General features: G+C 37.1%; 1 protein-coding gene across 2 annotated transcripts in view; it reads right to left on the bottom strand.

The window, feature by feature from the left end:
* Positions 1-17,449, bottom strand: part of nup160 (nucleoporin 160) — a 105,644-nt gene that overhangs the window by 28,489 nt on the left and 59,706 nt on the right. For both annotated transcript variants that reach the window (XM_052122432.1, XM_052122433.1), the window contains exons 21-29: positions 12,152-12,250; positions 11,699-11,818; positions 11,531-11,626; positions 11,288-11,382; positions 3,052-3,148; positions 2,831-2,936; positions 2,471-2,631; positions 2,305-2,365; positions 1,194-1,304 (exon numbers count right to left, since the gene is read on the bottom strand). In XM_052122432.1, the coding sequence (XP_051978392.1) occupies positions 1,194-1,304; positions 2,305-2,365; positions 2,471-2,631; positions 2,831-2,936; positions 3,052-3,148; positions 11,288-11,382; positions 11,531-11,626; positions 11,699-11,818; positions 12,152-12,250 (946 nt within the window). The remainder of the gene's footprint in view (positions 1-1,193; positions 1,305-2,304; positions 2,366-2,470; positions 2,632-2,830; positions 2,937-3,051; positions 3,149-11,287; positions 11,383-11,530; positions 11,627-11,698; positions 11,819-12,151; positions 12,251-17,449) is intronic.

Here is a 17,449-nt window from a genome sequence, read left to right as displayed (position 1 = left end):
TGCTTCTGTATTATTTGAACTTTAATAAAGCTATAACACATTAAATATAACTGCATTTGTAAAGCCAGGATGTTTCCTTTAAAGAGCTCCGGTTCTGCTTATTCCACAATGGTACATGCTTCTGAATAAATTTTTTTAATCATTCCCTAATACTTTGGGATCTACATCAAATAAACTGTGAAAGTTGAATGCATCTGGACTGATCTGTGTAATTCTTCCTCCATCAGGCACGAACTGCTGTTCTCACACGTCATCATTACAGTTTAATGTGATTTCATGTTACGTTAAATGAGATCAAACGACTATTCAACAACGAACATTTTTCTCGTCAATTTTGTATTTGACGATGTCGATAATGTCAACTAAATGTTTCAGCCCTAATGCAAATGAAAATATGCTTTTAAACTCACCTGCTTTAGTTGCTTTATTAAGTTAGATGTGTTTCCTCCTTTCGTCAGAAAATTGTGAAAGCAGCGACTTGGTACCGGTGTACCAGTTATTTTGACAACACTACCTCGCATCATACAACTCAGTAGAAAAGCTTTTGTGCAGAGACATGGATGACCTCTGTAGCACTGGAATTATAATCAATTCTGACATTTCATTAAAACAAGAACAATTATTCAAGGGCTTCTCAGTGCCATTTGAGTGAGGACACAGTGTAGGAGAGAGCGCTTAATACATTTGCACATCGGTGCCTGACGCACGGACTCAGCTTGCACAAGCGCAATCGTTTTGATCAAATTAAAATTGTATTTGTAACGCAAGTAACAACAGAACAGAAGCTATAATTGAATAGCTATAAAGAGTAATTCCTTGAAAATTAAAGAGTAATTTGTTGCATCACTTCATAAAAGGGAAAATGTCATTTGATTCTGATTATTGTGATTTAATTATAGCAGCTCTATATGTTGTCAGTATGTGAATGTGAATAAGTGTAATACTTTGTATAAGATGTATGCATCACTGTTCCATTATAATGTGTTCTTTGTGAGTGAAATAAAGTCTATTTACATGTAGGGCCTACAAAAGCATTCCATAGAGCACAAATTATGATTCAAACTTGCATAATATTAAGCATACAATATAAAGATTATGCATATTGGCAATCTAGTAGCTTCTAGCCCTTTTTAAAATTATTACAGGGCTGTAGCCCACAGCACCTTATTGTGTTGAAATGTAAAAAAAATGACCTGCAATGGCAGCTGAGGGAGGGTCCTGTTGTGCCAAATTCAGACGACTGCGAGCTAGAGCATACTCTTTCTCCAAGTCTTTCAATTCCAGAATGTCAATCTGTTGATTTACTGTAACCAGAAAAAGAGTTGATGTCAAACATCAATGAGACCTCAACTGAAGATAGAAATAATAATAATAATAGAGGTAATGCTAATCTCTGTCTATTACTAATATCAGTTGACTTTAGAGGCCCCTAGTTGCATTATATGCCAACAGTCAGTCAAAAAACAGCAGAGGAAAAAGCATACATTTGTGTTGTTCTATCAAAGCTGGAGAGCCTGTAACTCCAGAAGTATATAAATAGTAAAATATATCTTAGTACTAGGAGTGTAACAGAGTATTATGGTTAAAACAAAAAGTGAGGATATGCATCATGGAGATTTAACTTTACTTATGTCTGTATAAAGGTTTAATGATAATGCTGCATGTGTATAATGTCAAATGTCATGTCTGATTTGATTTCATCAGTACATTTCAATGGGCTTTTAACTAGAGACATTATTCAACTGGATAAACATGCACTTCCATTAAGTATGTTCTAGACTGATTTTTAATCCCAGTACAACTCTGATGGATCATATAGTCCTTTTAATAACAGTGCTACATTTGAAATGTTTGCATATGTCTTTAAAGTAATGATAATAACAATAATAGTAATAAAACTTTCAATCTTAACTTTTTTTGATTCAGGCTTAGTTTAAAGAATCGTTGAGTGAACGTTACACCCCTACTTAATACACTTTTAGATTCTGTATCAGAACAAACTTTCCTTTATGGTAAAATCCCAGAGATGGGGTGCTCTAAATATGGATCCATCCGAATTTTACAGTTTTAATTGTCGAAAAACCAAATTACTCAGTAAATACTGATACAAGGCATTTAATATTTTTTCACTTTCTTCAGAAAAAGTATTAACAAAATCTGAAATTTCAACTGGAGCAGTTTCTGAAAATTGGTTGATTTGACATGGAAAAACCCAACAATCAACATTACATGTGTTGTGTGTGAAGATATGGAAAATATTGTCATTACTGCAGTAGGTTTTGAAAGTGTTTATTTGGGAATCACCTGGACTTGCAGCAAACTCGCCATCATAGTTCCTTTTGGGTGACGCACCTGGTCGTTCACACTAGTCAATTCAAAGAGAAAATGTTTTATCTTTGTGGGGATATGATTAATTCAGGTTTAATTTATTAAATATTAACTTAAACACTGAAATATTTGAGAAGCTAACCGCTGCTCCGGATGAAGGCTGGACGATCCATGCGTAGTCCGGACGAACGAGCCGCAGGCAGTTCAGTGCCGCCAGGTAACAGTTCACCTGTTTCTGAAGACCACGAAGAGTCCGAACCTCACGACCCAGACGCATACCATACTCAAACATCACCGTACCAGCTGAAACACACACAACTTACGTTTAGTTTAATGAACGGTTTTTGTCCAGTCATGGCCACCGTTTCCCCATTTTTAAAAGAAGAGTTATACAAGTTTGGAACAACATACGAGTAAATTATGACAGAATTTGTATTTTTGGGTGAATTATCCCTTTAAGTACTCTTTCCTTAAAAACCCTCCTGTAGCATTCCAGTCGTACCTTTCCTGTAGTTGTGGCGATTGATATGAAAAGCATACAGCAGCTCATAGTAGTTGTGAGTCATGAGATCCACAGCTCTTGCACGAGACTCAATTATACTGACCACCTGAACAATGCAAAAAAAATCCACAAACAACTATTAAAGATCAATGAATGAATATATTCAATGATGTAATATAAATAAATTCAGCATTTCTGAAGGTGAATGTATTTAATCTGACCTCATCATGTAAATTAACAAATGAGAACTGGACGAGGTCTCGGAGCTGAGAGCGCTCACACAAAACCACCACCAGCTGCCGGAGACAATCCAACTGCCTGAGTGCACGCACACACAAAAATTAGAGATTGCATGCATTTCAGATTTTACCATTATAGAAATTAATTTCTGTAATTCACATCTATCCACTTTAAGGTCATATAGCTAGTGTTCTTTTAAAAGACATTCTAAAAGATATTTGATTAATTTTTAGAAGACATTTAAAGGGTTAGTTCACACAAAAATGAAAAATCTATAATTTACTCCCCCTCCTGATATCCCATGTGTGTATGACTTTATATCTTCACCAAAAAACATTTGAAAGCAAAAATATATATATATATATTTTTTTTATTTGAAAAATCTACGCTCTGTAGGTCCTTAATTCAAGTGGATGGTGATTTCTCTTTTGAAGCTCCAAAAATCTATTAATGTCTTCTAAAGTGATACGATTACTTTTGGTGTGAAAAAGATAAATATTTAAGTACTTTAACCCTCTGGGTTACCCTCTGGGGTTTGAGGGTATTTTGAGCCCTGGAGAAGTTTTGACATGCCTTGACATTTGTGCTTTTTTCAGTTGTTTAACACATTAATGGCTAAAGTCTGATAACACTGTATTCAGCACAAACTGGGTTACAATAATTTGTGAGCAACATGTAAACATGTTTGTATTTTTGAGAAAATAACGTTTATGCTTGGTTTTTGAATTTTTTTTTTTAATTGTAAGTAATTGAAATAAGGTCATATAACACAATCATCATTTGTCCACAAGACTTTTGAGAACTGGATCTTGTAGCCGAGAGTTTTTGCTACATAATGATGTGAAAATCATCCTGATCACTCATTCATACAAAACAATATAGTAATTGAACTTTTATATTACACTTTTAGTTTTGAATGGTAATATGCGAGGAGGCGTGAACGATCATGAATATTTATGTCATTCACACCTGAGGCTACAAAGACCCCTCCCCTGGGCCTATCAATGAGGAATGTGACAGAAAGAGAATGAATGTGAGGAGACTTGATGATCAAAATCAAGTTTTAAGTTAAAAGTAGTAATCTGACTATACATTTTCTTTACATAAAGACTTTACTTAATTTTAGACCTACACTACTTTTAAAAGAAGTCTCTTCTGCTCACCAAGACTGCATTTATTTGATCCAAAATACAGCAAAAACATTGTGTGAACTCAATTTACAATTTAAAAGAACAGTTTTCTATTTAAATATATTGTAAATTGCACTTTGTGATCAAAGCTGAATTTTCAGCATCATTACTGCAGTCTTCAGTGTCACATGATCCTTCAGAAATCATTACAATATGCTGATTTTCTAATATGGGCATATTTAAAGTGCATTTTACTCATTTAACCTGAACACATATTTGCAAGCACAAGCTTTGTTGATAATAATGAGGCATTTTAAACACTAGATAAAATATAATCTAAACATTCATGTAATTTTTTATCATATTACATATCATATTTATATCATACAGTATACAAATTAAATATCTGCTTTAGGTGAAACCGCATTTAAATGTAACTAAAACTTGCTTATTAGGACATATTTAAATACTCAATCCTGGCTTGCAAGTCTGGAAACCATCCCACTAGTAAAATATGTACATGTTTATATAAAATAGCATGTCAGCTAATGAAAACTAATTGACTTACTCGTTTGAATTGTTTTCTCGGCTGGATCATGTCTGTCTTCAAAATACAAATGTTCATTAGGGTCCCACTCTTCTGAGGAAAATGTTAACTCTTCCTTAATATCCAGGAGTTTGATCACATGTGTATCATTGCAAATGAGCAGATAAATGAATGAAATGTGTTTACAACCTCACTGTCGGGGGCGTGTACATTTCCCTTGATCGTCTCAGGACATTAGCGTATGAAGGGTGCGCTCTGCTGGTGGGTGCGATCACATTAGAGATGAGTTGCGCCAGAAGAAAATGTACATTGCTTTGTTTCATACAGATTACATTGCAGGAGAATATTTGTTTTAAATTTGAATTGTTTTATTTAAAAGTAGACATTTTAAGCTTTCTTTAGACATATGTTTCATGTTTGTGTGATAAGTATTCGTGGAGTTTCAGTTCATTTTTGTGACGTGTTTCTGAAATATGCTCGTGAACACGGAGACTGCTGAAAGCTCAACCTTTTATTTTCTTTATTTTACAAAAGTAAAAGATTTTGTTGTTATCGTGAGTGTACACAAATAAAAGTAGACCCTTTATACACTCACCTAAAGGATTATTAGGAACACCATACTAATACTGTGTTTGACCCCCTTTCGCCTACAGAACTGCCTTAATTCTACGTGGCATTGATTCAACAAGGTGCTGAAAGCATTCTTTAGAAATGTTGGCCCATATTGATAGGATAGCATCTTGCAGTTGATGGAGATTTGTGGGATGCACATCCAGGGCACGAAGCTCCCGTTCCACCACATCCCAAAGATGCTCTATTGGGTTGAGATCTGGTGACTGTGGGGGCCATTTTAGTACAGTGAACTCATTGTTATGTTCAAGAAACCAATTTGAAATGATTCGAGCTTTGTGACATGGTGCATTATCCTGCTGGAAGTAGCCATCAGAGGATGGGTACATGGTGGCCATAAAGGGATGGACATGGTCAGAAACAATGCTCAGGTAGGCCGTGGCATTTAAACGATGCCCAATTGGCACTAAGGGGCCTAAAGTGTGCCAAGAAAACATCCCCCACACCATTACACCACCACCACCAGCCTGCACAGTGGTAACAAGGCATGATGGATCAAAGTTGAATGCAGAAAGTTTGCAAGAAACAGTTTGCCTTCCACAGCTCGACGACAAACATGTCGTATCATCTAAAAGCGGTAAGCTCACTTGTCTGCGTTAGGTTGCCCTGTCTGTTTTGAGTAGGCTAACGTTATATGAAAATATCAGAATTGGCATATTTCAATGTTTTAGTGTAATAATCGTTTTATAACTGCAGGCGCACCCATCCGCAATGACGGTAGCATCCCCCACCCACACCCAGACCACGCTGAATTTTAAGCCTCCTATATCATCCAAACGGAAAAATAAAATCACGTAAGGAATTGTTAACTTTATTGCTCAGGATATGAGGCCCATTGCTGTTGTGGAGGGCCAAGGTTTTAAGAACCTGTTAAAAGTTTTGGAACCTGGATATACACTGCCAATACGCCACACAATCATGCATGCACTAACCGCAAAATATGCGGGACTCAAAGAGAAAGTTTCAGAGTTAATACAACACAGCGAGGCACTGAGCTTGACCACAGATATGTGGACATCTCTTAGAATGGAGTCCTATATGACAGTGACTGCCCATTTCATTGATGGAGACTGGAAAGCACAGAGTCTTGTGCTTGAGACAAAACAAATAGAAGAGGCGCACACGGGAATAAACATTGCTGCGCGACTATCTGAAGTTGCTGATTCATTTGGAATTCAAGAAGCAAAGAGAATTTCTATTGTATGTGACAACGCGGCTAATATGGCACTCTGTGTGGAAACACTAAAGGAATCACATAAATGGCCAGAGATGCAGGGCGTCAGGTGCGCCGGGCACACTTTGCAGCTCTGTATTAACGCTGCACTCAAACAAGATCCAATTTGTCGTGCCGTGGCTGCATCACGTCATCTGGTGGGACATTTCAAAAAGGGGCACAAAGCAAAAACTGGGCTAAAACAAAAGCAGGAGCAGCAAAATGTCCCTCAGCATGAACTAATTCAGGATGTGTCTACACGTTGGAACTCAACATTTTCGATGTTGGAGCGACTGCTGGAGCAACGCTGGCCCATTACCGCAGTGCTGTCTGACCCAAACTTTACAAAGAAGAGTGACAGCAGTACACTGGACCTTACCACAGCACACTGGAATGCGGTAGAGGACATTAAAAATGTGCTGAAACCGATGACAACCCTGACCGAGCTGCTGTCTGAAGAGGACAACGTGTCCCTGTCTGCAACAGTACCCATGCTGGCAAACTTAAAGAAACGTCACCTGGCCATCGCGGATGACAGCCCCATTACCAAAAAAATGAAAAGCAAGCTGGTCGAAGAAATTGACAGTAGGTGGGAGTTTAAAAACTGAATGATGATGACTAACAGTGTATACATTACAGCTGCAGTAGTAGACCCTCGTTTTAAGCAGCTGTCTTTTCTGGATGATGCCAAACGAGACGAGGCCTATACAGTAGTTGCACAGCTAGCAGAACGACTGAGTGCACTCAGCGCAGTGAGCGCAGTCACAGGCACAGGTGAACCTGGAAGTGAGGAGGAGCAACATGTGTCAAAAAAGCAGAAAAACGACAAAGAGAAGGAGATTGCTATGCTGTTGTGCGAAGATGAGGACGACGAGGTTTCTAGAGAATCAGGTGGGAGAAGCACAGTGACAGAAGAAATTAAAAACTATCTTCAGGACAGAACCAAAATCGACTCCGGACCATTGGGGTGGTGGGAAAAAAACCAAGACAGATACCAGAGCCTGGCCCGAGTTGCAAAGCGACTGCTCTGTATCCCTGCAACATCCACGCCTTCTGAACGCATTTTCTCCAAGGCGGGATTTATTGTCAATAAAGCAAGAAGCTGTCTCCTTCCAAAGAACGTGGATATGCTTGTGTTTCTCGCACACAACACAAAAAAGTTTGGAGTGGACACTGATTGAAGTGTACTCTCTGTGAGTGAGTAGCCATTTGTTTTATTTCATTGTTTTTACATTATTTCGTTTTGAACATTAATAAATTTTTTAATGTTGCACATTTATTTAAAGTATTGTTGGATTTGGGCACTTATTTTTATTTATTTTTTGTAGCCTAACGCGCTATTGCGCTGTGCCCACTGTTTGTTTTAGTTTTGAGCCTATGCTTTATTTTTCTGTTATGCACTTTATTTCGTTTTGGACATTAATAACAATTTTGCACATTTATTTGAAATACTTGTGGATTTGGGCATTTGATTTATTTATTTTTTTAGGCCTATTTGTTGAGTTCACATACCTTGTTGTTGTATATGCACTTTATTTATTTTGTTTCGTTTAAAATTTGGCTGAATAACATGTTGTAGCCTACTTTACTTGTATGGTTCCCTTTTATTATTGTGCAAACTGCAAATTTATTTCTAGTATTATTTATTGGATTTGGGCACTATTTGGGCATTATTATTATTAATTATTTTTAATTTGGAGCCTAATGCGCAATTGCGCTGTGCCCACTTTGTGTTAGTTTTGAGCCTAAGATGCTTTATTTTTCAGTTATGCACTTTATTTCGTTTCTGCTCTTGATCTGGTTTGTTTAATAAATATTCTTTTTTTTATTAAAGTGGATGTGCCTTTTGTGTTTATTAAGAGTAAAAGCTTTAAGTTGATAGTCTATTCGTGTCTCTGAAAAATGATAGTGTCTGACAGTTATAACTTATTATAACATATGACAAAAATAATTGTCTAAATTATGTTGCATATTCCCCTCAACAGTTCTTGTGATGATATCACATGACAACATAGTAGGCCTACTATTTTCGGAAATCATAGGCTATGATATTGCGCAGGTGCACGTGATGCAACGCTGTCAGAGCCGACAGATTCATGTGTCAGACTCATTTCAGTGCAAAATAATTAGGTCAAAAACGGTTTAATATACTGCAAATAGCCTACTAGTTTTTTATGTTTATTTATAATTCATTTAGGCGGACATCAAGGCTACCAAGTACTGCGCACAGTGCGCAGCTAATTAATTTAACGTTTTTTTTTCTAACGTCATTTTTAGTCGATTTTAGTCGATTTTTAGTCGAAAACTTCAGGACTTCAGTCGACAGCCCTACCCTTTTCACACCATTCTTTGTAAACCCTAGAAATGGTTGTGCGTGAAAATCCCAGTAACTGAGCAGATTGTGAAATACTCAGACCGGCCCGTCTGGCACCAACAACCATGCCACGCTCAAAATTGCTTAAATCACCTTTCTTTCCCATTCTGACATTCAGTTTGGAGTTCAGGAGATTGTCTTGACCAGGACCACACCCCTAAATGCATTGAAACAACTGCCATGTGATTGGTTGATTAGATAATTACATTGAGAAATTGAACAGGTGTTCCTAATAATCCTTTAGGTGAGTGTAGTCTCTAATGATGTCTTACACTTATCTGTATACCCAAATTTTTTTTGTTGTTTCCGCTGTAATGACGAAAATATTCAGCAGGCCAGAGGGTTAACTCTCAGCAGCGGTATACGAGTGACGTAAACATATTCGGATTTGAAACGCTTGAGAACTGACGCACATGTTTCACAACCAGAAGAGCAGTGCCGTTTATAAGTTAGGAGGAATGCTGTGTACGAGCTTTGTTGGTTTTGGTTTAGATCTGCATTTATCGAATTCTTTACTCACAATGGTGCATTGGATGTCTCAACCGAGTGAAGAATGTGAGATTTCTTCAGTATCATGGCAATGCAAATACGTCACACGAGAGACCGCATGAACTCAGCCCTCTCATGAACCTTACCCTCACATTGGATTATAGTTAAAAAGTACTTAAATATTTATCTTTTTTGCACCAAAAGTGATCGTAGAAGACATTCATTTCAAAGCGGGAGTCATATGAATGCCATTTATGCTGACTGTATGTGATTTTTGGAGCTTAAAAAGAGAAATCTCCATTCACTTGCATTTTAAGGACCTACTGAGCTGAAATATTTTTCCTGGTGAAGGTTCTGGTGAAGAAAGAAAGTCATACAAACAAACATGGGATATCATGAGGGGGAGTAAATAATGAGAGAATTTAAATTTTTGGGCAAACTATTCCTTTAAAATGCATAGTCTCTTTTCCTGGAATTGTGACCAAGAAAGTCTGATGATGAAGCAATGCACAGGAGGAATTATGTCTACATTCTAATCCAAATGACGTATTGATGCCTTTGAAGGTTCTTGTTTCTCATTCATCTGCTTTGGACTTTGATGCTTTCTGTCCTCATATTCTTAGATCATTCTAAGTTTGCATTTTCACACATATACTATACTTGCCAAGTGGTGGTCATCTCCTTAATGTTAATGTATAAAAAAAAATAAAATACTAATTCTCACCATGAGAACATCTCCACACTATTGTGTAATCCAGATACGTTAAAATTTAAGAATTATATATTTTGATTTTAAACCACTTTTTGTATTGTAGAAATGCACCAGCTTCATGTCAATAAGATTTCATTACGATCAAGTTTGTAAAACCAATAAGGGCTGGAGAGTTACAGATTTCCAGAGTCCATTAAATATCGATTCATAGGGATATATCTCTGTTATAATGTACCTTTTGCTTAAATATGAAATTATTTCTCAGCTAATGGTATTAATTATAAAGGAGACCTAACTAGGTACATTATGAAAATTATAAATATAATTATATTATTCATTTAATAATTTTAGCTTTTTAAAAATGAACAAATCCATATATGCAATATAGTATCATATTTATTGATTGAATATATTATATTTTGTTGCATTATGTATACAAGTATTTTCATCGATTTGTTGAACGTGTGCTAAAACGGTACTGTCTCTAAGAAAACAGTCTTTTCTGTAAACGGGGTCTGTAGATGATCACATGTTAATGAGACACTTGAATGGCTTCATTTCATCCCTACTATGCGTCATTAGAATTAAATGTTTATTTTTTGGTTGAATTTGATCAAAAACTGACTGTAAAAGAACAGAAAGTGTATTAAAAGAGACATTATTCAATGACAAATGGGTGGATTTTGTCTTTGGACAGACCCGAACAAATGTTCTCTTACTATGCACTGAAATGATCTTGCAGCTGAAAACTGCACAACTGTACAGTACTACACAATTACTGTGGAGTGACATCAGCCAGTTGCCAAATATATACATTTTAGTCATATTGCATGAAATTTCCTCTCACTGTAGTAGTGCATGGAGTAAAAGATTGATCTTGACATTTAAGAATGGACAGATTGTTCAAATGAAGGGAAATGAAATGTCAACACATGAAAGAAAACTGCGCTCAATGCATGAGGACTTTAAAGTCATGTTACTACAAGCCAGTTTTCAGAAATACTGTACGCTTCATTTACACGGTCAGAGTCAGAGGGCGTTGATGATAGCAGCCACGTTTCTCAGTGGGTGAATGTTAAGTGCTAGTGGGATGTTGGCTTTAGACAGATAAGTGTACAGTACCTGCTGGAATCAGGGTTCTGAGTCAGAGCTTCATACGCCTGACTGTTATGTCCAAGATCCAGATGATGTTTGAATATACGAGTCCACAGTGCAGCCTACAACTCAGGTCAATTCTTATATTAACTGATATCCACATGATAACAAGTATTATTATAAGATCGAGGAATGTTACCAAAGATATAAATGATTGCAATCACTTGTCTCAAACTGTTATTTCCAAACAATTGTCAAAACTTATTTTACCTGGCTTCTCTCGTCATCGGTCGCTTCAGATATGGCCAGTGTTGCTAACTGAATCACAAGCTCTGGCAAACCAATATCCCCTAATAACCGCAGAACCTAAACAAATGAACAATCACAATTATTCCTATCCCTATCCCATAATTAAGTACATGTGTAGCATGTCATTACCTTGTTATAATAGAGTAACCGCGGGGCGGTGGTGCCAGTCTCCTCGTCTGAACCTGTGAGTTTCATTAAAAACTCTTCTTTATCCACCTCAGCTGCCGCTTCCTGGAAACACTGCAACGCCTGAGAACATGAACACACAAACAACAGTTTGCATGGTAAACTAGACAACTGAACATCACTGCTTTACAGGAAGACTTCACTGAACATTCAAACAACATCTGTTATAGAAGAGGTTTTTGGCTCTGGAAACTTTGTGATTTTGTGAAGAATAAACAATGTCATTCTCTTTCCATCAAGATATAAAACCTTTAAAAAGGTCAAAACTCAAAACAGTATTTTTTGACAGTTAAATGTCTTCAGCGAATAACTAAAATAATACTTGTGTAATAGAAGTACAGGAGCCCAGAGGTTGCACAGCAATGATAACAGCACGGGTCATTTAGATTAACATACCTTCTGCCCCTCACCATTGGCCAGATAACACTGACCCAACACAAATCGACAGGATCCCACATTCACCTGACACCACGGCCCAATCAACCGAACATATTCCTGTAGAGAGACAAAACAGCCACAACCAGTGTTCATTTTTTTTAATAATAATGTCCTTTAAATTCACTCAATATTTCATCATATTCATTCATTTAAAGCTACACTATGTAAACTTTGGCCCTCTAGTGGTCAAAAAAATGAAACTGCATTTGTCTTACAGAAGAACATTGTTTTGGTTGTGCTTCGGCTCTGCTACCCTGTTGAATGATGTTCGAGGCACCAGTGAACACATGACATCTTATCAGAGCGAATGGACAAATAAATAATGAAAAGACCGATATCCAAAAAGATGTCATCTGAGAAAGTGCAATATCTTATGCTGTTGTTTTGAAATAAATGACATTACAAAAATTAGGCAACGTTCGTTAACTTTAGACACAACGATTGCTAGTGTGTGTCTAAGTCAGTTCGTCCCGCGAACCGCTTCGCTAAATATCCCTGATCAATTCCCTTGAAGGTTTATTCTTAGTTATAAGCTCACTCATCAAAGCACGTTAACTTACTTTGATAATATCAGCTCGTAGCTTTAAATCGCACATTAAAGAGGCTTTGTTTTATGACCAACAAACACAGACAATCAAGCATATAATTGGGTTTAATACAAGGAACTAGAATATATCACGAACTCAACAAACAAACATTTAACATGTAACATAAAATAAGCAAAATAAACAATAAGGAAAATAGATGGATTATTATAAGGATAGCCAACTTATTACAACAATTAACCCTTAAGAGCCAGCAAATGGACTTACACACTTTAACGCGTTTTGATTTCAGATGAAATAATACTTGCAAAATGGACCTTAGTGTGGCTGAGCAAGACTGCGTGTATGTCGTGTCCTCGTGGCGTTCTTGAGACGGAGGATTTCGGGTCGGTGTTTCCAGAGCGTGGAGTTGAAACTCACTTGAAGAGAGAGCTGAAGGGTTGTTCCGAGAAGTTCGATGTTCAGCAGAAGAGAAGAGAGAGGGGAGCCGGGGGGAGTCCAAGGGGAAGGGAGGAGAGATGAAGTTGGGAGCAGCCAAGGAGGAAGAGATAAGAGAGCGAAGGGCCGGTGTGGATGCAATTTATAACCTTAGAAAACGTGTCCCACCTCTCATTGGCTCGACCAATAAGAAGGGTGGAAGTTCCAGGCGGGAATTTGGTTTATTGCTCTTTGTTCTAAGGGTGCTCCTTGGTGTGCACCCTGGAGGGGTGGTAGCCAATGAAGAAACTAGGAAATATTCTTGTAATACTAATATGTTGTTGTTATCGACATATCATGTACACAGTCATTTCGATCTTCAAAATACCAAGTTATAGAGACCAAATATGCCACACATATGATTTCGGTTAACCATAGTATGCAAAGTCTGAAACATTAACCCATTAGAGTTTGCAAGAAAACATAGACCAAACAACAAAGGGAAATCATGAGATGGAACATTAGATACATGTCAATACATTTATCACATGGATATATAGAATATATACGACTAAAAGGGTTCATTTCTCCTTCTCAGTAAGAATTAAGTGAGAATCAGCAATCTCTGCACATTCCTTTGGAGGTCGTAAAAGTCTCCCTTATTTTGGGCATGAGATGGTCCCTTTGTCCCGTCAAGGCTCATTTGCATGACCGGGTCCGGCTTTGGCTTGAATAACTCAAAAGATGGTAAAACATAGCAGAATACAATTCTAAGGTAATCTTATATTTATATTCAACTAGGACAAGTCGTAAGGTTTAATTTGATACCAAGAAATGTGTATTTAGTACACTTAAAAGTGGATATACACTCTTAGGCTATTAACACCTTATTGGTCCGACGTGGCGAACTCGACCCACGGTGTGTTTCAGAGGTTTATGTTTTTGAAAGATAAAACTCCAAAAAAAAAAAAGTAAACATAATACATATATTTGGAAAGCTGAGATACTCGTGATTCGAACGATGTAAACCTTTTTAAGATACAATCACAACAGCAGGTACAATCTATATCTTTGTCAGACCACCAACATATAAACAAACAATAACAACATTTAGGCAACTCACCTTTGAAGCCTCAAAGTAGCCCACTGAGCCATAACTTCCCGACAAAAACGGTGTTGTTTCATTGTCAAATGTCCAAACGATCAAATCAAGTAAAATGTTTAGTCCAAATCACATTATTACATCAATAAATATCCACAAACTCTTGTTGCATCATTTCAAAGCACCTGGCATCTGTGCCTAATCTTTCACATATTATCGGTAATAACTTCAGTTCAGATGTAAACATTTCCTATATCCGGTATCAAAATGGAAGCACGCACTCTGACCTTTCGATTGACACCTCATTTGACCCAATAGGAGCTTCCATGTCCTATCCAAAGCCTTCAATACCCAACCACAGTCTGTGTCGAATGTAAGGGCATACCCACTTTCCTTTGTTTACTGATCAAACCAATTACATCGAAGAGTGGAAATGACTGACGCATCGTATAGCCAATGAAATTCTGAAAACAGTGATATGCAGCTTTAGTCGGAAGATTACAGGATGCTTCTGTAATGTATGTGCGCAAAATTGCCTTGCCATTACCCAGTGTTTCGTGCGTAAAAATATTGGAGAGCTGTTTTGGAACTGATTACACATTTGTCGATTTAAATATGGTGAAACGGACGCGAAAAACAGGATTTTCACCCCAGGATGTGATATAAGAAGGCATTCATTGTCAAAATTCTGAGTTTGGAGATGAAATTTCTGAAAACAATACGGATGATTTGGAGGCAGAGGAAATATGGAGAGATGAGACATGGCTCTGGACAAGTAAGTGTTTTCTTGTGTTTTATAACATATATTACTGTATATTCGCATAAATAAGCTTTAGTTTGAATAATGAACACATTTTGTAATTACCCTTTGTCGTGTGTTTCCTCAGTGAGTGTTTGAACCGTTTGTGCGTGTTTTTTGTATTTGTATGTGCGTGTGTGAGGTTTTAGTTCATTGTTTGTTTCAGATCTATTGACATGCTATATAGACGTTTTGTATATTTACTGTAAATATATATATATATATATATATATATATATATATATATAAATAAATATAAGTTGAAAATAAGAATATATGTTGTGTTTGAGAGTCTCTTTGTTACAATGCGGGGAGGTGGGGGAGGTGTAGGCCCATCTATTTGTTACAATGCTGAATTGATGGGGGAGGTGTAGGCCCATCTCTTTGTTCCATAGTACATTGGCAAAGTATACAGTATTTACAGTAAATATACATACAATAATGCATATTTACACACTCGAAAAAGAAAAACTATATATATATATATATATATATATATATATATATATATATATATAATACAGAAAAGATGGAAAAGTTGTGTCTAGCTTTGTAAATTACATTTATTTATTCTCCCCCACTCAGCAAGCGGCCACATAAAGTGGAGCAGCAGGACAGCACCTCATCAAGAGAGGAGGGCTTTCAGAGAGACCCTTGCTGAGGAGCATGGCAGAGTTGGGGTCTCACTCCACAGCCAGACCCGTATCTCCTGCTCCACGAAGAGCACATCACAGGCCGTTGCACATCACCAAATCTTGCACCGCTGGTGCGTCTGAAGTGCAGGCAGTGTCATGCAAAGACACCAGTGAAGTACTCTTCCTGTGATGTGCCTTTGTGCTTTGTACCCAAATGTGACTGCTACAATGACTGGCATGTTGCTAGAAACATGTACAATTTTATAATGGTTTGTAAATACTTTGTGTAAAAATTCATGTAAATAGCTTGTTGTGTATTTTTTATATAAACAAATTGTCCACCATAGCACTAGTTTTGACTCTTTTATATGCACAACATTTAGTTTCAAGAAGGGAAAAGGCACTCTAATGTGTTTATGCATCAGTTACTCTGTGTCAGCAAAACTAATAGTGGATCTGGATATGGAATATGATAGCTCTAAGTGTCATCTTTCATTAGAGCCCAAAATTATGACTGTACGTTGAAGCGTTCAAAAGTAGGAGCCTTTTTGTCCTAGGTTACCAAAGGGTCCTTTTGGAGTATCCAAAAGGCACTTTTGTAAAACGCCTGGGTGTACCCTTAGAAAAACATGTGTAAAATATTCATTTTTTATGGTATTGTTCTAAAATTTGAACTTGGACTAGGTAAGGCTTCATGCTGTGATCCCATTGTGTTCTCAAGCTAATAGCTACAAGTTATAGTCATCTGCAGGCATCTGTATGCAAAACAAATTTCAGGCGGAAAAAAAAACCTTCTATTTCATTGTGTTCAAACTTCTATTACTCAGAATCAGTAGCACTTACAGTAATTCTGACTGCTGGGGAAAAAACTTCAGAGTGTCCCCTTTCAAATGTGACCAAAACCATGCATGTACTCCAAACGGTTCAAGAACAGCTTTAAATTTACTTTGGGTATGCCTTGATTAGGCGTTTTAGGCTAATTTTACAGGATTGGGAAGAGGTTAAATATAAGGCCTCAGAGTTTAAACTATACAACAAAACAAATTTCAACTAGTTTTGATCTAACATCAGAAATACACAACATATTAAACATATTTCATTAGGAACAAACATTTCTAGGTTTTAACTGAAAGACACACACATACACACATTTTTACGTTCAGAGTCTCACATGGCTTTTCTCACATGGTAAAACACGAGGGTGTGAGGCGAGTCACATGGGAAAGGGGGGGCTTGTCAATAGCTGAGTGTCTCTTTGTCAATAGCGCATTGTGCTCGTGGAGACTAGTTGGCACTATTTCCGTGATTAGGAGTTTTAACAGTGGGTTCTTTGTTATTCAGAATCTGATGGGTTAATGATTATCCTTCATACGCTACACGTGTGTTTTTACACAACTATACATCAACCATATCAAAAGCATCGTAAGATAAAAGCCATCTCTGTGTCGCTTTTAAATCATTTCAGATCTTGCAGTCGTCATCTCCTCTGAAACGTCAAGCCGATGTTGATTCAGGTTTTATTACGGACTCTGAGGCATTCTCTTTTTGCTCATAGACTCCGTTCGGAGTTTCTTTGTTTATACAACCAGTGATTCTCTGAAGGTTTGCCATTTGAATGATCTATGGTAAATTTTTCATTCTAACGGCTTCACACTATTCCCCCACACACGCTACAGTAGCCGGATCTTATTTTCTCTGTGTACGGATATGACATGAACATGCACGGGCGAATGATGTATGCATGCAAATACCCACGTC

The sequence above is a fragment of the Xyrauchen texanus genome, chromosome 49 (genome assembly GCF_025860055.1).
Source record: "Xyrauchen texanus isolate HMW12.3.18 chromosome 49, RBS_HiC_50CHRs, whole genome shotgun sequence".
Lineage (NCBI taxonomy): Eukaryota > Metazoa > Chordata > Actinopteri > Cypriniformes > Catostomidae > Xyrauchen > Xyrauchen texanus.
The sequence above is the reverse complement of the archived record's forward strand: the minus strand, read 5'-3'. Positions and strand labels throughout refer to the sequence as shown.